A 27,426-nucleotide genomic window follows, 5' to 3' on the forward strand; every position below is an offset into this window, starting at 1 on the left:
TGGTGTTTGTCCTGCATTTATTTTCACACTAACTTCTTTAGAATCAGTGAGGTTGGGGAAAGTTCAGCAGATAATTCCAGCTCACAATAATAATGAAGAAAAACATTCAGAGAAACGAGATTGAGACAAACACACAGATGAAGACAACAGAAAAGTTTCCTCCATGCTGTTTAATATTCGGGCTTTAGTTCTTTCTGTATACAGTGTGGTGGGAGTGTGAATGGATGAGTCGCCCATTGATGTATTTAGCTGTACACACTACTATTGCCATTAAAATAGTTAATTTACATTACGTTATCTGTAAATATCAATGATGTCAGCTAAATTCCTATACAAGGCATTGAATGCCTTCAATGGTAGTATGTTAAAGGACTTGGTATAACCTCTGCATACATTAAATATCATTACATAGGCTATGGAACACATACTCAGACAATCAGACAAGGAATGAAGCATAAAATGACAATACACCTTCAAATATTGACCAAACAAAAGCCAAACACACCCCACCTCCTGTCTCCCCCAAGAAATATTCAGCATCTTATGTGTTTAAGGATATACGTAGTATATAATCACTCAGTCACCCCGCTCCACTCATACTGTACACTGGCACAACCAACACTACAGGAGGCAGTTCAGGTGTATTATGGGACAGAAATAGAAAACAGGAACAACAGCATTCTTGCAGAGACGGCGTCGAACACTTGGGTTAATAGCCTCCTTGGCATTGCAATAATCTTAGAATGGGTTAATGATAAAGTGCTGCATGGTAAAGATTGATCAGAGGAAAGTCAGATTAAACCTTTAATTAATAAATCAATCAGACCCTGAAGAATCTCACGCCTCTTCTGTAACTGAAGCATTTATAACGAGGGTTAGAATCCCGAACAAGGACACTGCAGGCTGTAATGTTTGTTACCCATGGAATAGGTAAATGTAGGGGACACACAGGCTCCAAGGATGTAATTATGTAATTATGTTCACCAGATCCTATTAGGACAAGTACATGCAGACATAAAGGTGTAATACAGAAAACACCAGCATACGTTAAAAGTATTAAAGCAAATGACAAAACACTGTTGAATACAGAGGCCCTGGAAAATATATATATATTTTAAATCTTGTGTGCACAACAAAAGTACATATATTAATATTTTCATTGTTTTCTTGCATGCACAATTTATCACTTGGGTGCAAAAGGTATTATCTTAATAACAAAACATAATATCTTCTGCAGACAAGACAATAACCTGTGTGCACCAGGTATATGTCTTGTGGGAACGAGAAAAGACCTAATTTGACGAGACAGTTACTTGTGTGCACAAAGTATTGAATAATAACTTGTGTATTTTGTATGTATGCGATACATAAGGTTCATAACTCGTGTGGACCAGAGGGGTGTTCTACGAAGCAAGTTTGACACGACCACTCAGGCTCTGGGTAAACTGAAAAGGAAGGTCCGTTGAGCAAATAACGTCTTAGAGATTTTGCGTTTAGACGACATTAAAATGTGTTTTAACACGTAGAGTTTGGTCATGGTAACATGCTGTATTTTTACGCTTTAACACCTCAGGTAAATGTGTCGTGTGCACAAGATCCACAGCACACAAGATTTTAAAATAAATTAAATTAAAATCCTCTTTGAGGGCTCCGTAATACAATAATAACAATGCACTACAGTTTAAAAAACTCATCAGACACACATATTACCACATAAGCAGCTAAAGTGTAGACCGTTGTGCATAGAGGTAATTTAAGGGGGTTGAGATGATTTCTGCACCCAACGACAAGCCTGAATTCCTGAAACTGAACCTTTTGATACAGCAAAATTACCAAATTATCAATGCTGATATACAATAGTTATCATTCACATGACTTTCATCATTAGAGATTTTGTTTCACAAAACATCAATATGGAGAGGAGGAGGCCGCCTCCCACATTCTCTCAACTATAATAATAATAATACATTTTATTTATAAGCGCACTTTTCATTTGCGTAAACAAAACTCAAAGTGCTAACTGTTCTCTCACAGGATTATATGGCTTTTTGCAAAACATGAAATAGTTGTAGACTCCTTATCCACTTTAGCCAAGAGGCTCATACAGTCAGGAGATAGGAACAAAAAAAAAACTCATAATAATGAGAGTGATCTTGAGGTTATGGACAAGCAAATGTGGCAAAGTGCAGACGAGGCAGTCCTTTGTGTCTCTGAGGCATTCCTCCGATCTTTTCATGGATCTCAATGCATTGATGATGGCCGCTGCTTTTGTGAATCCTTCCAATCAATGAAGTGAAAACCAAACACAGACAAGGGTTGTCATGATTGTCACTGACGTCTGTTAATTACATCATTTGACCAGGTCAGATAAACACTGCTCGTTCTTTACCAGTGTGTTTTTACAACAGCATTATTTCGTACGGCCTGTAGACACATATTGTGGTCGAAAGCTGAGATCAAATCGCAACTGCTTTCTAGTATTCACAGAAATAATGGCATGTATTGTAATATTATTATTTAACGACATGAAATGTCTGCATTATCTTAGCTACACTTCACCTGTGTTATTTTTGCCTTAAACATTATCATATGTTAAACTAAAACTGCAGACCAACAGAACAATCAGTTAGAACTCAGTGGACATACAACACTTTGGATACACATACAATCTCAAACTTCAAGTAATTGCTTAAAATTCATAAAGTGAACAATAGTGCAAAATATGTCAACCAAATAGTAAAAAATAAAGAAGAAAAGATTCATGCTGCTTATTTTCTCACAGAAGAACTAAGCAATTCAGTTGGTGTCAGGCTATTTTTGCTGGTTGTATCAGGGTGAGTCTTTGACAAACAGACACATTTTGATTTTACAGTTGCAGGCTGCTTATTTGCTCTTATTACACATGAAGTTAAACGTCTGCACAAGATCAGCAAACAGAAGAAAGTTCCACCAATGTCTCGAAAAACACACAAAGGAAACACCCTGATCCTAAATGCGATTACAACCCCCATATCTTTTAAAATGACATTTTGAGTATTGTCTAACATGAACTCCATGTCTAGAAATGCTTTGCAGAATAATCTATTAAACAAAGTTGAAAAATTTGCAGTGACTGACTAACTCTTGTACAGCGGACTTGAAATACACACTTACGAGAGTGACAGTTAAACTACACCACGAGAGCATCAAGTTAGCAGAAATATACAGCACAGAGCACAGACAAAGCACAACTCACTTCATTCAGATCTACAAAGTGTCAAACTGAGACAGTGAGTATCTACAAACAAGTGTCCAATCATTATATGACTTGTCTATTAGATTTGATGAATTGAATAGAATTCCTTTGTGTGTTATGTGAAATTAAAGCAAAATTCAAGTGAATTATTTTCAGTAAGTTATTAGTTCAGCTGAGAACCAACGACTGAGGACAGCAAATAAATCCACGTTAAAACATAATTTCCATGTTCCTACTCTCTCTCTCTCTCTCTCTCTCTCTCTCTCTCTCTCTCTCTCTCTCTCTCTCTCTCTCTCTCTCTCTCTCATATGAAGATATGCAAAAGGAAAACAACACAAACAACATGGCTGTGAGGCGCTCCAGCACGTAACTCCCTATAAAACCACAACTTGAAGTTTACATTTTGGTTTGGTTTCGGATTAAATAAACGCGATTTATTTCAATAAGTGAGCTTTAGAGATGCTGCTAGGTAGATAGGACAGAGCTATGCGAGCTGTTTCCCTCTGCTTCAAATCTTTATGCTAAGCTTATCTAACCACATGCGCGTTGTAGCTTCACCTTTAGCACACAAACATGAGAGTGGCATTGAACTCCTCATCTAACCCGCAGCAAGAAAGCAAATAAGCATTTTTCACTTTTCCAATTTTGCACTATTCCTTTAAAGGTGCAACGTGTAGTTCCGAGCCACCTGCTCCAAAGCAACAGGGGGCAGTATTTCACCTCTACTACTGGGACCATTAAATCTAAATTCATCAATAATCAAAACCACCACTAGAATATGTTAACCTGTTTATATTTCAGTTATAGTAGTTTGTCACATGTTTGTCACCACATGCCTCCTAGCAGTGGTGGGGACGAGGCGAGGATGCGAGTACTTTTCTCATTTCTGACACTTTGGATTTAGTTCAAACAATCAAAACGTGCAGGGATCATGGATGTAAGATCAAGCCCTGAGTTAGACAGCTGTACTTCTTCTCCCTCTGTACTGAGGCAGACTAGCGCTGTAGTGGCTCACTATTCAGCTTAGACATTAAGGGCCGGAACTATCAGTAGATATCTCTGCAACACAATACATAGACATCTTCGTCCGCACTCTTACCTCTACACATTCTTTTGATAATGTTAGTTCATTGTTTTAATGTTTTAAGTTTAAATTCTGGCATATCTTACACATTGAACATTTAATGATTGAGAGAAACAGAGAAGGAGCAGAAAAGATGTAGCTGCACAGTCAAACCCAGAGGGATGCTGTGCATGCATAAGATGAAAAGGAAACACATTATGAGATTTGCTTACAGTCATGAAATAAGTGGCATTTTCTGCTCAGCTCAATAAATCTGTAGATTTGCAGAATAATTACCTGGGGACTAAGTTTGTGGATTCATTGAGTTTTGAGCTTTTGAATCTGAATCAGCTTTTTTGGATTTCTGTACTCTCAGGGTAGAAACACACCGAACACAGCCACCTGGCGACAAATCCCTCACAAGACCTGACCTTTGTAATGAGATTTTGACTGTTTTGTTTAGAATTGTGAAAATGGGCAGTGCTGGGGTTGAGGGAAATGAAAGAGCAGCTTCTATTTCAAAGGCAACTTCAAAGAAAGGAGAAATAGATGTTAATGTAGGAGTTTTTTATCTACTGACTGCTAAGGCAATTATTCTATATCCACTGTGATTGAAGTCAATCAGTTTTTATCCTGTCTGATCTGCAGCAAAGTTCAGTTTTATTTCTATCACAGCACCGTCTCAGTCAAGACCACAACATGTAAAAAATGATCTAAATTAATAGTTATGGGACAAGCACCTTTTCACTGTCTTGGTGCTCAAACCGCAAGAAAACACAAACTCATGGATCTGTTACTCAAACCGGATTTCCTGGATCGTATTTCATGTCTCACCTGTGTCTGAAACAACAAGTAGACTTGCTGTGTTTCGGTGTGTTCTACCCTTAAAACCAACCTTAGTTCTGTGTCTATATTGTTGTTTCTTGATACTAGATAACTCCATGTTTTCATATTTGAAGATGTCAAGGACTCAAGGAAAACTGTCTGCAGTCAAAGGTCACGTGTCAAGTTTGAATTAGGATGCTCATCCACTGCCGACAACGAGACCGTTGGTTTACACATAGACACACTCTTATACATATACAGTATCATTAGAACAGGTCAGAATTGAGACAGCCTGGTAGTTTGAAAGACTTGTAACATTTCCCTGCATTTAAAAAGAAAACAATCAGCGTTAAACAATCAAGCATAGATCATTCATTTCAATCAGCTCATTCAGTTTTGCACAAGTCAGTAGTGTTAGCAGACATCTTGGTAGCAACAGCAAGGACCAGTGGGTGAGAGACAATAAGGAGCAGGACCAAACACAACAGACTTTATCAGTCAGAGATCTTAGTCATAAATGCACATTTCCTGTCCCTGATGTTCCCCTCAGCTATTAACCTTGATGAGGAATGCAGTGCAGGACAGGAAGATATTTCTCTTCCTCTCCTCACAGGTATCTTCCAACAAGCTAAGGACCCAGACCTACATGGGAGAGGTCGTAGTTAAGGACCACAGAGGTTGTGAGCAGATTCTCCTCTTATATCTGTGATCCGCCCATGTCTCCCCCGCCTGCAGGGTAGTGCCTCAACCCACCTCCCCTGCGCAGCGAGTGCAGTGCCACAGTGCAACAGCCTCGCAGCAGCGACCCTATATGATACATGGGCTGTTCACCACGGACTGGGCCACGGCAGAGCCATGCCACTGTTGGCACTACAGGAATGGCCACTGCCAGCAGATCAACTAGGAAGTGACGACTCCAGTAGCTTTTCTCAATTGTCCCAGAGTCCGATGAATCTCCCTCATCCGCTGTGGTGCCCCCTGTGGCGCCTTGTTCTTTAGTTTCATCTTCAACATCATCTTTATCATTCAACTCCACTACAGTGACACCAGCAATCTCCTCATGGGAAGTTGATTTCCTTGGCTGTGAGGTGTGAGGCTGTTCTACGTCTGGTGATAATCCTTGGCAACTTGGACTCAGCTCTGCTGTCTCTACCTGCATTGACCCTACTGATAGACCAACCTCTTGTTGCCTGTCTTCCATTCTGAGGTTTTCCAGTGTTGCCCCTCCTGACAGGCTTTCTTCACAGCATCCTTGAAACTCAAGCTCCCCCTGCATTCCTGCTTTTAAATTGCACAGTTTTCCTGGTGCTGCCTCGTCCACTGCACCTTGAACTATGACCTCATTCCCTCTCACTAAGCCGATTTTTTGTGCCAATCTGATCACTGTTGTTTCCTCCTGCTGCCCCATTGTGACAGCTTCATTCTCTCTGTTCTCTTTCTCCTGCTTTTCCTCTTCCTCCACTCCCTCTTCCTTTGTAGACAGAGGACTTTCCATGGAACACGCGACAGTAGCAGACCGTGGTAAGGAAGGGACCAGCGGTGTTTTGGTGACCGGGATTGGCTCTGTGGCCGTACTCATGAGCGTTGCTGTGGTTACTGAAGTTGTGGTGGTGATGGAGTCCAGCTCCTCATCCCCTTCATCAGACATCCAGGTGGAGGTGGGGCTACAGGCCTGGGAGCGGAAAGTGCGTTGCTCCGCTATGGTATCCAGATCAGAGGGGTAACCTGCCATTGTAGGGATGGGGCAGCTTTCAGTCTGAATGCCTGTCTCCCGCAGGGAGTGCAGGTAGAGGTGGTGGTGGGATAGGCAGGGATGGTTCCTACAGCCCACTCCACCCAGGCCACAACGAAGGGGTGCAAGACGCTCACCTGTGCACAGCTTCTCACAGGTAGAGGAGTGTGGCATAGTGTGGGGCACAGAGTGGGACAAATTGTGAGGGAAAGAGCGAGGTAAGGTATGAGAGAAAGTGTGAGGCAGAGAGCTGGGCAGGGAGCTGGGAAGGGAGTTGGGCAGAGAATGGGGAAGAGATTGGGAAAAGGTCTGTGCGTAGGAGTTGAGTAAAGATGCTGTTTCTTCAGAGAGGAATGCGGCTTCCAGCAGCAGGTCTGCCCGGCTGGGGATGCTGCTCTCCACACAGCACACAAAGCCGTTGTCCTGTGTGCCATCACCTGATAGAGGAAAGTCCGGGCCATTGCCGATCCGGTCTGCAAGCGCCTGATCACTCAGTTTAGTGTAGGTGGAGCTCCGGGTCAGAGAATGGGCTGGGGAACAGTCGCAGGAGCAAGACCCCCTTCCTCCTACTGCCGGTTTGGGTATTCCCCCTGGACTTTCCCCTGATACCGATGCTGGTGCCGAACCTCCAACACGGGTCCGACAGCCTGGTATGGCTTCCCCCTCCTTGGCTAATCCAGCCTGGGCCAGCTCCATGCTGAGCAAAAGGTTCTCAAGCTTGTGGTTCTGAGTGTTGATGTCCTGAAAGTACTTCTGGACCCCTATGTCCCCGCTGAGCCCCCCAGCATCACTGAGCCTGTCGCGAACAGTGTCCACGGCCTGTTTGAGCTGCTGGATCTCCTGACGCGCATCCTTCAGGGCCAGCTGAGCCTCCACACGGTGACATTCCTCTTCAACCCAGTCCTCCTGCATCCTGTAAAGCTGGCCCCTCAGCTCATCTATCTCTGTATCCCTATGAGGGTGAAAATCGAGAAGAGAAAAGGGAGAAAAAATAACAAGATAATAATGAAGATACAAATATTAGGCTGAGGGTTAGAGTTAGAACCTGGTAAATAAGGAAAATCCTAAGAACAAGTCAGACAATATAAGAACTGACTTTCTGGGCAATATTGAAAATCTCTTTCTCAGTATCTCACCTGTCTTGTAGAGTGTTGATGGTTTCTTTTAGCCTGGACCGCAGGTGTCGGATACACACCTCTTTCTGCTGCAGCGGTGTGAGGTACTGCTCTGGTGGAGGGGGCCGGATACCATGGTTGTCCGTACATAACATGTACTTCTGATGACGACTAGAACACAAGCATAAGAAAGGTGCATTTCTGAGTTCCCTTCAGTCACATGTTTGATTTATTAGCTGCGACCACTAGCTCTATAGGACCCTGTCGGTTTTCCCACCCTTTGGTGGCCACAGTTTGGAATAGAGGTCAACTGTGTGGCTGGCTGGACTTTGGTTAGCGCCTGCGCTAAGCCGTAAAAGTGCACATAGAAGCGCTTCAAAATCCACACAACAATGCGGCCACGTCCATGTAACGCTATGTATTTTTTCTTTCACAAAATAGAGCACCTGTCCGACATTTTGTTAAAGGTGATAGAAATGTGTTAAACGAGTTACACATTTATCCATAGCATTGCGGTACTTTAAATGAAGACGTCTCTGTGTGTCGGCCAGTCTGAACTTTGACTTTCCTCCAAAGCCTTCATCAAACCTGGGGCAAACTCATTTGATGAGGCTTTTACTTTATCGAGGACATCAAGGGACCATCACGGGAGCTTTTGCACTCATGATCTGTTGGCTGTAGCGTTGCTACCGTAAGCGCGTGCACTGACTCACTTTGAAACCCAAGAAGCAGCGGCAAGAGCACATCTTGAACAGGCACTACACTAGTTTAGAGAATGAAGTGAACATTAATTGGTAGTTCAGTCGGATTATCATGCAAATAAAACAGCAGGGAAATAGAAATACATGTTGCAAGAATATCAATATTTTCACGGAGGTGAGTATGTTGCGCAAAGTTTTCAGTTTCTATTTGTAACTTTGGTTTAATATGAGTGCAACCAATCGTTCTAGGCAGTACATTAGACAAGAGCATTACTGAACAGGCCATGCACTTTTTGATGTCTTACCCTTTGGTGGGGCTGCAGTCGCTGCCTTTACAAGAGCCTGAGTTGCTGCTGCTGCTGAGGGAGATGTTGCCATGGGGATCTCTATTACTGGGCGCCGCCAGTGTCCGCCTGCTCCAATGAAAGAAGAAACATGTTAACACCATGAAACCACATTTTAAACAACGATGTGAATTATGTGTGCTGTTGAGCAAAACCATCGTACCAAACCACAAATATAAAAAGACACAAATGTCACAAACTTCAATCCAGGTCCACTAACATGCCAAAACAACACCAAAATGCACAAATATACACAGACACATTACACATTTAGAGACCAAAGTCACTGCAGACAACAATTCTGCCATAGAAACAAGGACACACACTCATTTGGGCACTAACAGTGATGCAGCAGTTTCTTTAAAAAGGGGATGTGCTCTGCAAAAATGAAAAACAAAATTCCAAAGAAATTAGACACTAAATGATATAACAGCAAGAAGCATTCCTCAAAATAAATAAAGTGAGGATAGCTTTCACTAAAGAATATGAACAAAAGAAAAGAGAACAAACAAAGAGAAGCATTCACAGCAGTGTAGCATCTCATAATTCCCATGCTTCAGAAGTCAACACTGATGGTAAGTAGAGAAGAGGGATTCAGAACAGACCGAGAGCGAGGGGTCGCGGGAGAGTTTGTTGAACGGCTGTGGCGATCTGGAGACTTGGTGGAAGCGTATCCTTTAGTCGGCGACTTAGTCGATGCATAGCCTTTTGTGGGGCGCATTGAGACCATATAGTCTGTCTCCATAGGGACGTAGTCTAGCTCTATGAACCTGCAGTAGTCAAACCTGACCAGGCAAAGACAGCAGGGTGTTAAATCAAAGCGCACAGCAGAGGACCACATAAGACTGACACAATGTGCATGCAACAAATTAGGATTCACCTAATTAATTCAGAGCCTGAGATACTAACGCAGATGCTAAATATCAACAAGCACTCAAACACTGACAGGGCCCAAGAGGTAGCACTCTAAAAGCTTTGCAAAAGGAAAGACAGATAGTTCTGCTTTAATCGTTTAGGCTGCTCTCTTTGGCTTCCGTATAACATCTATGTAAAGCTATGAAAGGCCTGGCAAAGAACACAAACTCTAGATTCTGAAACTATTTACAAGAGATGAAATGTTCTGAGATTCTAATGACTAGAGAAGCAGCAAAGCAGCAGCAACAGCATTAGCATTTATTCATAAGAGCCTCATGACCTTTTATAGCAATCTGTACCATTACTTTTTTATTGCTTACTGTACAATAACATTGTTTGGATGACGAACCGACAAGGAACACTGGGACAGACAGGGATATATACACACAGACACTAATCAAAGAAACAAAACACAGCTGGAGGAGAAAGGCAAAGAGACAAGGGCAGGGTGAATGGACACAATCACAGAGGGAGGGAAAAACACAAGGACATGAAGTAAAACAGGACATGACACAAGGGGGAGTGAACATTTCAAAATAAAACAGGAAGTACAACAAGATCGTGACAACTATACAATTACATCTTGTATGACTAAATTTTTACGTTTTTAAAGCATACATTTTTTAATGACATACACTATATGGACAAAAGTATTGGGCCACTCTTAATCATCATTGAATTCAGGTGTTTCATTCAGTCCCAATGCCATAGGTGTATAAAATCAAGCACCTAGCCATGCAGTCTGCTTTTACAAACATCGCATGGGTTTCCATGGCCGAGCAGCTGCATGCAAGCCTTACATCATGGTGTAAAGCACGGCGCCACTGGACTCTGGAGCAGTGGAAACGTGTTCTGTGGAGTGATGAATCACGCTTCTCTATCTGGCAGTCTGAAGGACCAGTCTGGGTTTGGTGAATACCAGGAGAACGTTACCTGCCTGACTGCATTGTGCCAACTGTAAAGTTTGGTGGAGGAGGGATAATGCTATGGGGTTGTTTTTCTGGGGTTGGCCTAGGCCCCTTAGTTCCAGTGAAGGGAAATCTTAATGCTTCATCTTACCAAGTCATTTTGGAGAAATGCTTGCAAGTTTGTGGAAACAGTTTGGGGAAGAACCTTCTCTGTTCCAGCATGACTGTGCCCCAGTGCACAAAGCAAGGTCCATAAAGGCATGGTGTGATGAGTTTGGTGCGGAAGAACTTGACTGGCCTGCACAGAGCTCTGACCTCAACCCCATTGAAAACCTTTGGGATGAACTACAACAGAGATTGCGAGCCAGGCCCTCTCGTCCATTGTCAGTGTCTGACCTCACTAATGCTCTTCTAGATGAATGGGCAAACATTCCGACAGACACGCTCCACAATCTTGTAGAAAGCTTTCCCAGAAGAGTGTAAGCTGTTATAGCTGCAAAGGGGGGACCAACTTCATATTAATGCCTATGAATTTGGAATGGGATAAAAAGCTCCTGTAGGTGTAATGTGTAGGTGGCCCAATACTTATGTTCATATAGTGTATTATGCTCAGACTTTCTTATGGATTTTTTGTGATTCTTTTAATGGACATTTTAATAACATACTATATTATGACATTTTTTAAAGACATTATTATTGCATTTTAATGGCATATTATACTTTGATGTTTTTATTACTTTTTTAATGCAATTCCATACTACTATTTTATGACTTTTTTGTGATTTCTTTATAATTAATTTATGACATTCTTATGGCATACTGTACTATGACATTTGTAATTAAATGTTAAAGGAATAGTATACTATTCCTTTTTTTTAAATAACATATTGATTCCAAAACATTTCACTCCAAATAAGCTTTCCCACACACTTTTCCACACTCAGCAGATCTGCTTTGAACCTTGGGTAGACATCAAAGACATAATCAAACTCAAATTCAATATTTTACACATCTAATACAACCCAAAAGATTGCCGGAGCATGACAGGACAAGTTATATTTGCTTGTTAATATCTGGATTGACAATTGACAAAATGGTGTCAGATTAAGCCACTGGGAACAGGGGGCAACGGCTAGCCTCAGTCACTCCAAAGTAAGGTTGCCTTCTGGAGAATCCAGGACGTCACCGCGGACAGATACAGACAAACAAAAAGTTGCTGGGGAATATGATGGTAAAATCACCTTCGAGATAATGTAAAAACCACATATATCATCTAAATAATAATGTTGAAAAACACACATTTTCCAATTTAACCGTTGTTCTTCCTGCTAAAGAAAATAAAGTTGTTCAGAATCACATTACAGTTACATCAGTGGTAGCCAGGAAAAGGAAGGGTCTGTGATGGGCAACTTCTGTCAAGACATTCCTTGCTTATAACAATACTTGTAAATGTGTTATAATCAGTGATATTGTATGACACATAGCAAATGTTGTGATGACCTGTTACTTTAAAGAACATGATTGTTGCCCAATCACTGGCCTCCACAGAGGCAGGAAGGGACAAGCGGGACCATATGGAGCAGCCATTAGGGATTTTCACACAGGACCCGATAACTCCACACCACCGCACTGAAATCTAAAACATAGACACAGTGTTGCACCCAACTCAATGTCTGTAACTGCGACCTGCTGGAAAATCTTCACCACTCAACAAAATGTTCTGAATTCTTTAACTTCAACTGAGACTATGCACCTTTTGAAAGACAAAATAATGTAATGGTCCTCTTACAAATGGTTATAATTACAAGCAATAAGTGTACTGTTGCTCAATTCAATACTTTTAGGGTTATTGCTGCTACAGCCTCACATGGTCCGGTATGACCAGTAGTGTATGATGCTACCAAACTTTAGCTAGATATTGCTGTAAAAAGGACAGTAGTGAGATTTTTTGACCTCATAACTTTTCTCTACATGCGGCACTTTTACATTTTGTTTTAGCATTTAGCCACGGTTCAGCAAAGTTCCATGCCATGCCATTGTTCCAACAGCCCATAACGCCGAAACCCAATAATCTCAAAATATTTCCCATTGGAACGAAAGCCCATTTGTCCGACAGTCCATTACCCCTAAAATAAATGCCATTGTTCTAAAAGACCTGTTGCTCCGAAATTACAAACTCTCCCTGCAACAAACAGAAGCACATGGCTATTCATTATGCAGAATGATGGTGAAGGAATGACCCGCTATACTCTGCCTCTGATTGGCTTACCCTGATATTCTTAGCCTCACCCTAACCAATCTCACTCCTCATGCCTAAACCTACCCAACCCAACCAAACCAACAAAGGCAGCGAGTCCTGGCCAATCAAAGGCAGAGTAGGGCAGGTCATTGTGTCATTGTGCATAATAATTAGCCCTGTCCTTCTGTTTGTTGCAGGCAATGGGCAGTTGTTTTCTGTCGGGACAATTGGGCTTTAGGTCTAATGGGACGTTTTTTTTAACAACTGGCAGTTCCCAGAGTCACTTCATGTCGGAGGTCGTATGAGGATGTTACAGCAACAACAACCTTCTGGAAGCATAATCAAATGGGCAAACCAGGCCTGTTTAATAATTCACTGCAGCTGTTCAATATAACACAACATTGGCTGCACACTAACACAATGGTTTGTAATTTTCACTTCTTTGTGAAAACATGTACATTTCTTTGGGCTACCCCAAGCTTCTAGCAAGAGTTGTGCTGAGTAAACGTGTCCTGTGTGATACAATAAGGGAGGGGGCCAGATATTGACTCGGTAGTTCTTTGAAGATCAATATATGACAAAAGCCAAGACAGAACAGAAACAGAAACAGGCAGAAGGAAGCAGCTGAAGCAGTGCTGAATACACAGTACAACAGTGTTTCAGGTCTGACAGTCTATCTTATCCATCTGCTGGGATGGAAACCAGTGTCTGGATTGTGGGTGGTGGGTGACAGTCTGGTGGAGATAGTTGTGGTGAGGCTGTGGGATCCAAGTGTTGCCCAGGAGTTAGGTGTTGGTTAGTGAGGGTGGGTGGAATCCAGAAATATTCCTTTACGCTGTGGTTTATTCCTAAATTCCTCATTTAAGGCAAGTGTTTCACCAACTCTCTGCTGCCGTACTGGTTAGTGTTCGTAGTAAACATGGTGCTGTTGATTGAGTGTCTATGGTGAACCAGTGATCACTTTTGATCACAGTTTGCTACCACAGCACAATGGTGGCGCTAACTCTATCGTGCATGTAGCCTCTAAACACAACTTCATGTACAACAAATTACTTGAAAATTGACCAAATGGTGTGAGAAATTCTCCAATTATAGTGTTCAAATTTACCTAGAAATTAGAATAGCCAGTGCTAATGGGGTTGGTAATAAAGAAAGTAAAGGCAGAAAAGATGTCTGGTTTGCCTTGTCGGAGGTGAACAACTACGCATACAAGTCTGTGCTGTTTGCCAACTCAACTTCAAAGCTGAATATGAACACTGAGAGCTCCAGTTGGGATCTCAGTGTCACCGTGTCAAAGTGAGACAGGTAGCGAAATGTTGCCTGTGTGCTTGGTCTTGTTTTAGGGGCTACAATGCATGCCAGTGCTACAACTACGGAGCATGCTCTCTGAGACTGTAACTGAAGTGAGTCTCACGCAGGGAGCGCGGGCACAGGAATAGCCACCGGCGCCGTTGCCGCTTGTGCAGCTGTCCCCAACCCTGACGCCGGCTTGGGCACCGGGACGGGCGAGGACGCCAGTATTTGCTGCAAGCGGCGTTTGGGCTGCAATACCTTCAGAGGGTTGAATCTGAGGAAAAGAGACGAGAGAGAGGAGGACACCACACCTACAGATTTAAGCCTCTGTATTTTACCACACCAATAAAACCACAGCAGGCACTGACCAGACTTCTTGGCTTCAGTTTAGGAGGTCTGTGACCCACACACAAATATATGGCTCGCAACATCTGGATGAGACTTCTGACTAAAACACTCTCAAATCAATTGGCACACAATTAGTATAAGTGGATTTTTGGCAATATGCAGTATTGATCTATACTTATGGTGATTCTTCAGATGACCAGCTAATATCAATGCCAAATAGACTCTCCATATTATTGAAGCTGAAACAATGCGGTAAAGATCATATGTGTATACATTAGGTATAAAACATACGATCTGCATACAACATTATTGCAGCATTTACACTGCAAAGAGGGAACATTTAGTCTGAGGCTTAATAGATGTGCATAAAGTCATCACTGCTCCCCAATGAAACCTCAATAACACAGCCTTATCCTTTAACCTGTGTTCAGTACACAGGCCCCATAAAAACAGTAGCTGTAGGAGAAAATACATCAATATAATCAATAAACTGAACTCAGAACCAGCTGTTCACTGGTCAGTGTGTAGGAGGTGGCTGCCTGCATCTAAATCCATCCCCTCGTCAGTAATACCACAGCTCCTCAGGATCATTAGAACTAAATGAAAAAAAGTCAAGAAACAAATTGCTGCGTGACAAATACGTGACAGCAATAGAGAGGGAGAAAGAGAGAGCTTGTTGTTGAGGGTAACACTTTCTAATATGCCACTTTTTACAGAAGTTTGTAAATTATTATTGTGTTAATGTAAAACAATAATAATGCTTTAATCAGAAGGACGAAGTAAGTTGTTTAATATTGTTATTAAACTGTTTATTGTTTACTAAATAACAGTTAGTAATGCTATTTAACTTGTTGTTGTTGCCCTGCAGAACTTTTCAGGAAGGTCAGAGGTCAGACTATCCATTGGAGCAGTCTACCAGATGAACTAAAAAGGTAAAAAGAGGGCAGAGATTTCTCACAACCTGGTAACTCAATGTGTATTCTTATAAAAGACTAATAGCTGATCTCCAAAGCTGAAGTAAAATAGTGGAAATAGAATGAATCTGTCAAAGTTTTGATTCATTAAAGCTGTTTTCTTGGTTGTTAAAGACCCAAATCATCACTGCGCAAAACTACATTTTCATTTTCATTACATTTTGGAAGAACCCTTTAAATGCGGAGAAAATGTGTTCACTTTTGCATCCTGCACAAGGTCAGTCACAAAAGTTATATATTTCTTTGCCAAAACTGTATTTGTCACAAAACGGTGACACCATATATCAGCACAGATAGGAGTCATTTCCGAAGTAAAAAAACTTGATAAAATGGTTTTACTTTTGTCCCAAAAGTAGGACCAAAGTGCATAATGGTGTGTTCACGGCGAATGCGAGCACATTTTTTGCGCGTCCTGATTACATACAAAGTCAATGCAAAGACAATTCTCCTGATGTCACTGACACCCAGAGCTCTACGCTAATACCTCATATTTGTACAGAGACTGGACACAAATCTATCTGTATAAATGTATGCGTAGAAACAATAAAGTCACTGCCGTATTCCTGCCTAATTTTGATGACGTTATTCTGAGTGATGAATGTTAGCAGAGCATAGCCCACATCAAGCCAAATTCCAATCTGAAAAGTTGTTTGCTTGTCGTCTTGCGGATGAAACTGACAAAGCATGAATTCAGACTCTTAACAAATCGACATATGGGTGTATTTATCTGAGCATCCTTTTGATCCGTTTATTGTTATATAATCATAGCAAAACCTGTTTATTTTTGGTTCATACCGCTGTAGTAAACCGGATTAATGGAGGAAGGAAACGTTGCTGATTTTCTTTGCGACACTTGATAATCGCAGGACATCGGCCGCTCACACTGCAATATGTCATGATGGAGGTTCAACTTTCCCTCCCTAGGGATACTTCTTTGTGTTACTTAACACCCAAACACTGACATAAAAGAAATCAGGTAACATGTTCACATTGGCTACCTACCGGCGAGAGCCCAACGCAGACCTCCGATTGGCTGGAGCAGGGGCAGACATGGGGCCAGGACTCTTGAGAAACCTTTAGCTTCTTCTGTCCTCACTTTGTCTCTCTGTTTTTCAGCCTGGCGGGAAACACAGACATGAGCAGTGAGTGACCACACACACACACACACACTCACACTCACACACACACACACACACACACACACACACACACACACACACACACACACACACACACACACACACACACACACACACATAAGTTATGCTGACTCCCTCTGCGTTCCACTCCGGATGGCTCAGCATCCAGCGTGGCGATGCTGACTCCAACTGACACTTATCTGGCAAAGACAGTTCAGCAGCCAATCACCTCCATGTGGGAGAGTGAGCAAAGGGAACTTACATTTTCATCTGTGTGTGTGAGGACAGATATCGCTGTGCTTAGTTCGTCTATGTCTGTGACATTTATGTGAAAGCTCCCATTTGCCTCTGTGAGTACTCAGACACACAGGTGGCTGTGTGGATGCAGGGAGTGAAATTCTGCCAGAATGTGAGATAGAGAGGCACGTTGAGAGAATGAGATAGAAGGGAAAAGCACATGGAGGGGAAGAGAAGAGTGATTATTGACATCAATAATATATCACACACAACTTAGCGGGGCTCTTGAGTGGCAGGTTTGTGTAGAGTGTAGATGCAAAGTCACCTTCCTGCTATAAACCTCCACATGCTGTGTTGTCTCAGTGCCAGCCATGACTGACTCAATACAACTCCCCACTTCAGTCAGTGAATGAGGACAGGTGGATTAATGGAAAAAAAGCCTAATATTCTAATCTCTCTGCTTAAATAACGATTCATTCAAATCCTTCTAATACTATAAAGCTACCTGCTACTTCATCCATCTCTGAGCTCTACTTTAATGTCTCTGTTGTATCGTTTCATGTTTTTTACAGCCTGAATGCTTTGATTGGTTTCTAAAGAACTCACTGTTCCCAGATAGGAACTGTGTGTGTGTGTGTGTGTGTGTGTGTGTTTACAGGTCCACTATATGCTCATGGAAAAAGTTGTATATTGTTGTTGAGTCCCAGAGTTCATTTGAGGGGGTCCCAGGGAAATTGAGAGGGTGCCTAATAAAATGTGGGTTTTTCAGAATCGAAAAAGGATATTTAGTGTGATAGAAATGTAAAAAAGCTTCTGTAAATATAGTTATTAGTTCAACATTTAAAGAAATGGGCTTATTCTCTTTCTTTCTGAGAAGAGTTTTTACGTATTTCTGTCACTCATTGAGGTTATGAACATAACAGCATCTAATGTTGAGTGAGATACTCTATATGCGCATATTTGTAACATTTAGATACATCAGTAAAATTATTAAGACACGCTGTATATGATTGTTAACTGCTGCCTTACTATTATTGCAGTCCACATCAGTCTCTGTCTAAACGTTTTCCAGGAGCAGTACAAACACAGGTCTATGTTTTGTTTGTTTATTATTTTATTTAGTTTAAGAATAAATGTAACGTATGAAATTGTTTGTTTTAGTACTTAATAAGAATGTTATAAAGGTTCTGTGCTGAATGAAAGTGCAAATATGTTTTGGTCAAACAGTTTCAGAGTGTTTCCCTAACAGCCTGGGCCTGTCCTCACCTGAGGGCAGGTGCAGGTCGTATTTATTCAGATTAAAATGAGCCATGTATTTACATTGTTATAGATGTAATGCACACTATGCTGCTTTATTTAGTGTATTTGTTGTTATCTGGTTGTTTTTGTCTATCTTCCAAGGATGCAGCTTCTAGCTAACTCTGGCGCAATTACTTTTAATTGTGCGTTGTCCCTGCGAAACTAAACGATAAACTTTTTTTACTTTGCATTAAAGTTTAGTCAAGAGGCAAACTATTTGTATTGGATCGCTGCTATACAGAGAGATGATCAAAGTTCTGCACTGTCATCCACAAGGCCCTGATTCATTTATTGACTCTCTATGTATTTGACGCTTTTGTGCCGAAGTATCATATTAATGCATACTTGTGATGAAAATGCATTAGAAATAATCCATGTTGAAGGCTTCAACAGTTCACACTGAACGATTAAGAAACAAATACCCTTCTTGCAGTATACTGTAGTAATGTGTGCACATGCAAACAAAGATAGAATAAAATCACGGTCATGTCTATACTAGATTAAATGTACAAATGCCATTGGAAAATATATTTATTGTCTAATGTGTAACATTGTTATCATAATATTGGATTTAGTATTTACTGGGAAGGGATTCATACAGACATACTTGCCATTAACGCCTGTAATTACTTTTTGGCCAATTTGGCCAAAACTAGCATGTTTCTTTTACGGTATTCTTTATTTTTCTTTTATATGGGATGCACATGATGCCATGACTCATATTTGTTTTATGTGTATTTGCTGAACCGTGAATAGTCCTGACTGTGTATAAATTGAAATTAGTATGAATAAACATTTTGTAAGAAAAATAAATATTGGATTTTCTCTCATGAATTGTGATTATACAATTGTATACAGTGTGACGTTGGCCTGGGAAGGCAGTGTGTCCTCCAGCTCTGGCTGCTGTCCCCACAGATGAAACCACATCACAGCACATCATACAGGATTTATTAAGTTAGGCCTGTTATGTAACACCATCCCCAACCACACACAGCCTGAGAGAGGCAGACACGCGAGCGGCCTCTGTGCTGACGAGAAGGACACACAGAGGTAGAGAAAAGAGAGATAGGGGTGAGAGGAGGGAGAAAGAGGGTTTGAGGGAGAAGGTGGGGAAGAGAAGGAGAGGTGAGGGGAAAGCCAATGAGATGAAAGGAGGATGCGGCACGTGTCAGGGACCTTGTGAAGCGGAGAGAGAGGAGAGAGGCAGGAGGAGTAGATGAAGGGATGTTAGATAGAGGATGGACAGCACCATTTAATCTGGACACACACAGGATTTTACACACACACACACACACACACACACACACACACACACACACACACACACACACACACACACACACATACACTGAGTCTGCAGTTTGTGGTTTCTCTTATGAAAGACAGAGTGTCATTGCTATCTATAATGATGTGACCTTGACTAATCTCTGTAAATCTAAAACTGTTCTGCACAGTTGGAGTGCACGTGTGTGTTTTTGCACTAAGGTCCATATAACATGTACTGAGTTAGAGTTGACTGGAGAGCACAAATACCGGCTATAACTTGCGTGAGGAGAGAGTTTATTGCAGAGACACACAGCTTCCCTCCTCATCCTCACAGAGCAGACTGCAGAGGTAATGCAACTCACGACGTGCACCCCATATGTTGGGCAGGGTGGAGAAGGGAGGGGGTGGGTTTCTATGTGTGGGAAAGTGTGACTCACACCAGATATGCTCAAGAGCCTCCTTGATATTGCATTCCTGTCTGACAAACAGGCAAAAAGCTGGTAAACAGAGGTTCAGAGACTGTTAAGCAGCCCCGGGGTCTGCTACACTGAGTCACTGCTGTTAATCCAGGAGAGTGTGTATAAATGTGTGTGTTTGTGTTCTGAGAGCTGCTCATTCAAAGCCCAAAGTCATTCCCAACACTTTACCTGATTGTGTAGCTTTTGCAGCAGCTAAACCTGCACAAATATGACAGAACAGAAACTATGCTCAAAGAACCTGCAAAGGGTGACCTTTGTACGTGTGATTGCGCTGTAATATTATTAGTGCATTACCTTATCAGACCTTGAGATGGCAATCCATTCTTTGTGAATTTGACCGTGTATATTATCTCTGCCTCTGTTTGTGTTCATGCTGATTCATGCAAAGGTTCAAATTGTGCTGAGTCATGGCGACTTGTCATTGTGTAACTTGCTGACCATTTATGTCACCATTCATTGTTTACATTTCACGTGACAGAAATGCCAGGAGACATTTCTCACATGTCGCTCTAAAGTTATACTTTTACATGTCAAACCTAATCAGCTGTGAGGTAATATGTTATATTAAGGTAAACTTGTTTTAGTTTAACAAAGTGCATTGTATTTCAGCTATAATTCTCCAGTCAGCTTTCTTCGGAAAGTTTTGATGAAAGTATATTTCTCTTTTTCTACATGTTTCTCAAATGAGTCACATGAGAAGCTTTCATATGATTTAAATAATACATCTGTGGGCTGAATGCAGCGCTGCATCTCTCCAAGGCAAAGGGTCTCTATCTGACTACATGATGTTGATAATGACTCGTTCTCTAGATATGCTGCAGCAGCTTCTAGTAGCATGCTTCATGGTACATGGTACTGCTGTGTTATAAATGCTTACAGTTGTGCATGAGGTGAAAAGTTTAATTGTAAAACTGACATTTTCTGTCATAAAAGATCTTGTTTACTTTGATAAAATAATATTTGGTGTGTGAGCAGTTTAGATGAAATTATGAAAACCAATCATGAAAGCAAATCATGAAAACAAATGGAAAAAGCTTTGGAGCCGGTGTTTGTTTGTTAGATGTTGCCCGGTTCGGTCCCTGGAGTCCACAGTAAGCCACGTGGGACTCCTGTGTTTCATAATGAACACAGAGCTCAGTAAATTACAGATAGAAGCTGCATCTACTGTATTTGATGCTCTGTGGTTGAAAAATGCTTGTTGTTTTTAAGAAAAATTATAAAACACATCAAACCACTTATGTGTCATATATCTTAATTTCCTCTCAATGTCTTCCTCTCTTGGGGTAAGAAATAATCATCAGCTGATGATTTTTAAGATGAAACTATAATGGCCCTCTGAGAGCGCAGACCTCTGCCAAAACCAACAATGCTTTCGGGTGTACCTTGAATATTTGGAACGTTTCGACATTTCCCGAGTTGGTAAATTGATTCCTCCGACTTCGGCGGTGTGTTCATGAGCAAGTCGTAATGCGGAAACAACATGGACAATGTGTCGTATTTTATTGCTCAGAACGTATAAACAACACGTTGATATCAACCAAGTTCTTGTTCTGATTTAATGGGGCATTCATGTACATTCTATAAAACATTTTTCAGATTATTTCGACACCACTTGAATGCAGCGCAAATGCCAATCTCGCAATGTTAAAGAAAGTGAAACATAATTTGTTTTTCCGCTTCGTGATTCGGATCCTCTCCAAAATTGAATGGGTTATTCCTTGACCCATTCTTCACCCTTCCATCAAATTTCACGTACATCGGGTCAGTAATTTCCCCGTAATTCTGCTGACAGATAAGCTTGATAACCGAGCCAAAACCACAACCTCTCCTTTGGCGGAGATAACAAACATACAGCACAGGTGTTACCGATCACATGAACAACGGCTCTATTTAAGCGTTAAATTAAGCCATGACAGTATAAAGTGACTCACAGGCTTCTTAGTGTTTGAGGTAGTGACCACAGACTCAGCTCTTGTATATGATCAAGGATCTTTTACCAACTCTGAAGTGTTTCATCAGATGCCTCCTTTTCCCTCACATAATGGTTTTAGTCACTCACAATTCAATGCAATAATAAAATATTTATCTGTGCATCTTGATCAAACTTTCAATTTCTATGCGTGATTTAGTTTTTCTCACTGTGACTACTTGCTCCCTCTAAAACATAGCATATTTGTAATGATCTTAAATAAAATAAAATGCCAGGGGGTGCCAGTTTGATTGTATCCATCTGCGGTGTAAGGGTACCTGCTGTCTGTTAAATGTTTAAGTTTTGTTTGTACATCCTGTTTTATTTAGTTAATTACCTGTTCCAGTTTTGTCTACTTCCTGCTCCAGGTGTTCCCAATCTGTTCATTAGTGTCTCCACCTGTGTCTCGTTACCCCGCCCAAATGAAGCTTTTGTGAAGCACTGAACTACTTCAGCCAATTGTTTTGGAAATGGGTTCATTACTCAAAGCTTCAGGTACAGTGACCTCTCCTGGCGAAGTGCAAGGCTGCAGTGGATTTAAAGTATCTTTGCCTTGAAAATTCTTTGATGCACACATCTACGACTGAATATCATGTTCTATTTAAAAATAAAGATTGATGAGTTATTGAGAAGAGAGTGCTGGGAATTCTTTTTGGGCCTTTTTATGCCTTAAGTTTAAGATTGGATAGAGAGAAGGGGAATCACAAGCAGCAAATGGCCACGGGTCCGATTCGAACACCGGGCCGCTGCGGGAAGCCTTTGAATGAGAGATGCCTGCTCTACGAGCTGCAGCCACTGGGGCAGGGAATGAAAATTTGGGATGTAGATTTGTTTTTCTTACTTGCTCACAAGGAACAGATGATGCTGGCGTGCATACAAATTGTTTCGCTAGTTGGCTGGCTCCATAATGATCCAATACAAACGCAATACAAACAACTCAACAGCAACAACGCATACTACGACAACAACCCACACATGCGTGGTTATAAAGTGTTGAGGTGCTAAAATTAAAAACTGTCTCAACCTGTCAGAATCGAGACGAGGCAGTGCCAGCGAATCACCTGATTGGACCGCAAACCAGTCCGGTGATTCATTCAGGCAATGAAGCAGTTACTGCTTCGCACGCCATATGTCAAGTGATTTGAAGCAAGCTTCGAAGCAGTGGTTCTATGGAATTGTAGTTCAGGGTTTGAAGCACGTATTGAAGCTTCAGTATCCCACTGCCATCACTACCGGTTTCCCTTTGTCGACTTCCGGGTAATACCTGACCCTGCTTCTGTGACCTGATTCTCCTCTTGCCTATTCCCTGTCGGATTTGTTTGCCACGCTGACTGTCTATCCATGTACCGTGCCTGTTTTTGCTTCTAGTAAAGACTTTTACCTATATCACGAGCTGCCTCTGGTTTGTGCAATTGTGTCCTACTTCCTGTGTTCAGATCGTAGCGTTACATGCGGTTGTTCACACTTGAGCCATTCTGACCACAACTCAAGGAGAAGACTTAGAACACAAACACGACGCACATGTTTTATGTTACGTTTCACCATCAAATTGGTTCAGCCAAAAGGAAAGTAGAGCCCAGTCTTACAAAATTGTTACAGGCCATCATAATGTGGAGAATTGGACTTCCTGCATGGTGCTTTCAAGCACTGTCCAAATGCCAGGATGACAGTTACAGCTGCCAGCTTGAGCCGACTGTATTAAAGCTATAGTTTTCCACTCAGTCGCAACGTTTCAAAAAGTAAAACTGGCTTTCAGTAAGCATCATAAAGAACTAATACTGAAGCACATAAACACACTCGTTCCCCACGCCGGGCCACTCTGATTCTTTGCGAAAGGCATGTGCAATGCATGCTGGTATATGTAGACACTGACATTCAGACAGCCTTCAGCGCAATTGTTAAAGCAAGCAAAGTGGCTACACTTCTAATGGAAAACATAAACCACAAGAGCAAGACAATACGCATCTTGCCTTCAAGCTGCTAGTGCATTAGTGTCATAAGAAGGCAAATCTGGAGAAGAGTCAAGCTTATACTCACGCAATTATATCTCTGCTCAGTAAACGCAGGATGGAAATAACGTTCAGTAAAGAGCACAAACAGTGACTTTTGGTTGTCAAAGTGTGGACAGATGAAGCCGATCCTGCAGAGTCACCCTGCTGCTGCAGCGGATGCAGACCAGCTTAGCTAAGATCCAACAGAGCACAGCAATAAAACCACAGCACAGCTCTTACTGGACCATCGATCAACACAACATCCAACTCAGAGGGGGAATGCAAAATGGGAGAGGAGAATGTGATTTAGCACATTTGACTAAAAATGTAACTTTACTTTAATCAGGGTTTTTGTCTTTTTTGTTTTTGTTTATTTGTTTGACATTAAGCCTAGCAAAGGGTTTCTTTCACAGATTATATTTCTTACACCATAGTCTCATAAGGTTTGAACAGGATTTAGCCCTCATTTGGCTGCATACATGGTGTTAGTTTAACTTCTTCTTCTTGCGCTTAATCAGGTCAAACGCTCAAAATATCTTACACTATAGGTTTGTCATTAGTGAGCCTTAAAAGCATGCCAGAGCGCTGCAGCTTAAGTGATCATGCTAATAGTCTGTGTGAACTATTTTTCTCAAAAGCAAATATCATTGATAAACAGAGGAAATCAATATTTACAATCACGGTAATGCCATGTGGGAGCGGACTGAAGACTACTACACACATTCAACTCTTTCACTCTCCATTCAGCATGAAGATGCAATGACAGACTAAGAAATCACTAAATCTTTTAAAATCTTTTTCTCTTGCTAAAAGTACTACTATATCCTTCTTATGATAGGACAAACAAATTGATAAATGTGAGAAAAGCTTAAAGCTGCTGTAACATAAGAGTATTTTTACATTAACTATGGATCGCATGTCTACTTGAATGTGAAAGGATTTGCCGGTAGAGATGAACCCACATAGAATCATCCCCCGACTGCAGTTCCTCTCAGCCCTGTAAACTTTTACAGCAGCCGCAGGCGACTGTACACTAAACCTGCTCCACACCAAACAGACACACACATGGAGACACGAGCTGGGGAGCACAGCTCTGTGTCTTCACTATCTCCCCACATTTTGTACCTGTACGTTGTGAACTTTTGCACATCTCCCTGTCAATGCTTTGCACATTCCTGCACAAAACTATACAGCCCCTTCTACTTTAAAAAACAAACATATTTTTATGTATTTTATATATTTTTCTTATATTTTCTATTGTAAACATTTTCTAATTTATATTATATTTCTTGACTTATGCCCTTTTGCCCATCAAGACAAATTCCTCGTATGTACAAACCTACTGATTCTGATCAACACAGAAGCTAAAGAGCCAGATGTTTCTCACGAGATGGCGGAGACCAAAACAGAGCAACCTGAACAGGTTGTCAGTCAATCACAGGCAGACAGACAGCCATTTACACTCACACCTATGCAATAATTAACTTGAATGTCTTTGGACTGCGGGAGGATACCGGAGCATCCAGAGGAAACACAAGCAGGCATGGGGAGAACATTCACACTCCACATAGAAAGGCCGGTAAGAAACACTGAGATGGAAATCCTGTCTTCCTCCCCTGCAGCAAGAGCAGCCAGAGAGTTAAATGGTGTGATTAGCATTACAACCAATGGCTCAGACAGAGGAAGCGGATGGATGCTTGCTTGGAGACATTTAGCATAAGTAAAGAACTAAAACTGTTGCATATAGTCCTGTGAGAGGACTGCTGTGGCGTTACAGTCCTCACAATCAAATATTCTGTTTGTGGTTAAGAGTTATTGCACGAGGGAAAAAAAGGCAGAATTTGAGATTGAGCAAACAGCATGCTGCGAAAACGATTGCCAAGTCACCATGGCGACGTTCATTCGGCCACTTGTGTGGAACGTGAGCAGGAGGAGAGCTGCCATTGGCTGAGAACGCTCACGAGCCTGCTGGTGACAAGATGGCCATGCTGCAAAGGACAAAAGTGACCTGAACCCGAGGATATTAAACAACAGAGCTTTGTCTCTGCATTCAGAGCATGTTGTGTTTCAGACACTGTACGGACTGTATGTGGGCTCATTAAACAGGAAAGGTTCATATGCTATAGAAGGATTACTGGAGAGGCTCAGTGCAAAAGAGGTTAAAACAAACACAAAGTGACTCAAAACCACAACAAAGACACACAGAATTATTACAAAGAGACTCAAATCAACTGCAACTGTCTGTTGTTGTCTGTCAACGTCTGTCCATTTAAGAGTGCCTGCTTAGATGTGGTGCACTTTTCTGTATCAAAATGCTTTAAATCTGACAATATTTGATCATTTTTGGGTACAGGAGAAGAATATTATAAGACCATCGTCAGTATTAGCTGTCATAATAAAGCCCACCACTCTACCCTATACTATCTCTATTCATTTCTGTGTTTTTACCTTAAGGAATAGGTTTCTATATTCAAGATGTGGATGAGGAATGGTAGTAAATTCAAGGAGCACTGAGCTAACCCCACAGAGCCTCCTGCTCCTTAGATAAAGCGCTGATGTTATTGCAGTAATTCAGTGGCAACATTTGAAAGCCATACACAAAAGAGCTGTGCCTCTGTTATCTGTCAAGTGGGACCTGCGTTCCTGAAAAACGGAAATGCTGCAAGGTCAAACTGCAGCACCAGACAACCTGTCACGACTTCCCTGCCTGCAAACATGGATGTCACTTACTTTGGGTTTAAGATACAGTCATCTGTTTCTCCATGCAGAGCCAGGGGAGGCAGTCAGGGACGCATCTATTCACCAAGAAAAAGTAGGATTAAATGTCTAACATGTTGTGATGACGCTGACACCGGTGGACAACATGGATTTGACGCCCAAAGGCCCTCCCTGGGGAGTTACGCTCAAACATGGGCGCACAGGATGACAAGACGCGTAAACATCTGCTGGAGCGCACTGCGCAGCATCCCTCCATCAGCTGCACCAAAAATAAACACCAGAGAATAGCTCGAGCCTTGTGGAATACACACGGCTTCAGATAAACACTAGGCTATACACATTTCCTGCACGGTAACTACATTCACGCTATTCTATTCTATTTCCTCGACTTCCACCACACTCTGTCCGCTCCTCTGCAAAATGACAGCTCTGCCGCGGCCGGCAGCACTGGTGATTTCAATGACAAGTCCAGGCCTCGCTTACCTGTGCCCCCTTTCCCCTAGCGCGGTTAGTCCTGTCGCGCTTCCATCGCCTCGGTTTTCATTGTTTCCCTGCGGTTCTTTGCCAAGAGCTCCGCTGGATGTAGCGGTGATCCTGGCTCACACACCCGAGGGAGAAGGGGAGGAGAGGAGGAGA

The 27,426-nt window shown here is 41.8% G+C and overlaps 1 protein-coding gene across 1 annotated transcript; it reads right to left on the minus strand.

Moving 5' to 3' along the window:
* On the minus strand, nucleotides 1-27,426 carry snphb (syntaphilin b). Its single transcript, XM_029435017.1, has 6 exons — nucleotides 27,274-27,426; nucleotides 16,695-16,809; nucleotides 9,621-9,800; nucleotides 8,977-9,084; nucleotides 7,992-8,141; nucleotides 1-7,807 (listed from the first exon to the last, which is right to left on the minus strand). Exons 2-6 carry the CDS (start codon nucleotides 16,742-16,744, stop codon nucleotides 5,821-5,823), a joined length of 2,475 nt encoding a protein of 824 aa, XP_029290877.1. The 5' UTR covers nucleotides 16,745-16,809; nucleotides 27,274-27,426; the 3' UTR covers nucleotides 1-5,820.

This window comes from Cottoperca gobio, chromosome 7 (assembly GCF_900634415.1).
Source record: "Cottoperca gobio chromosome 7, fCotGob3.1, whole genome shotgun sequence".
Lineage (NCBI taxonomy): Eukaryota > Metazoa > Chordata > Actinopteri > Perciformes > Bovichtidae > Cottoperca > Cottoperca gobio.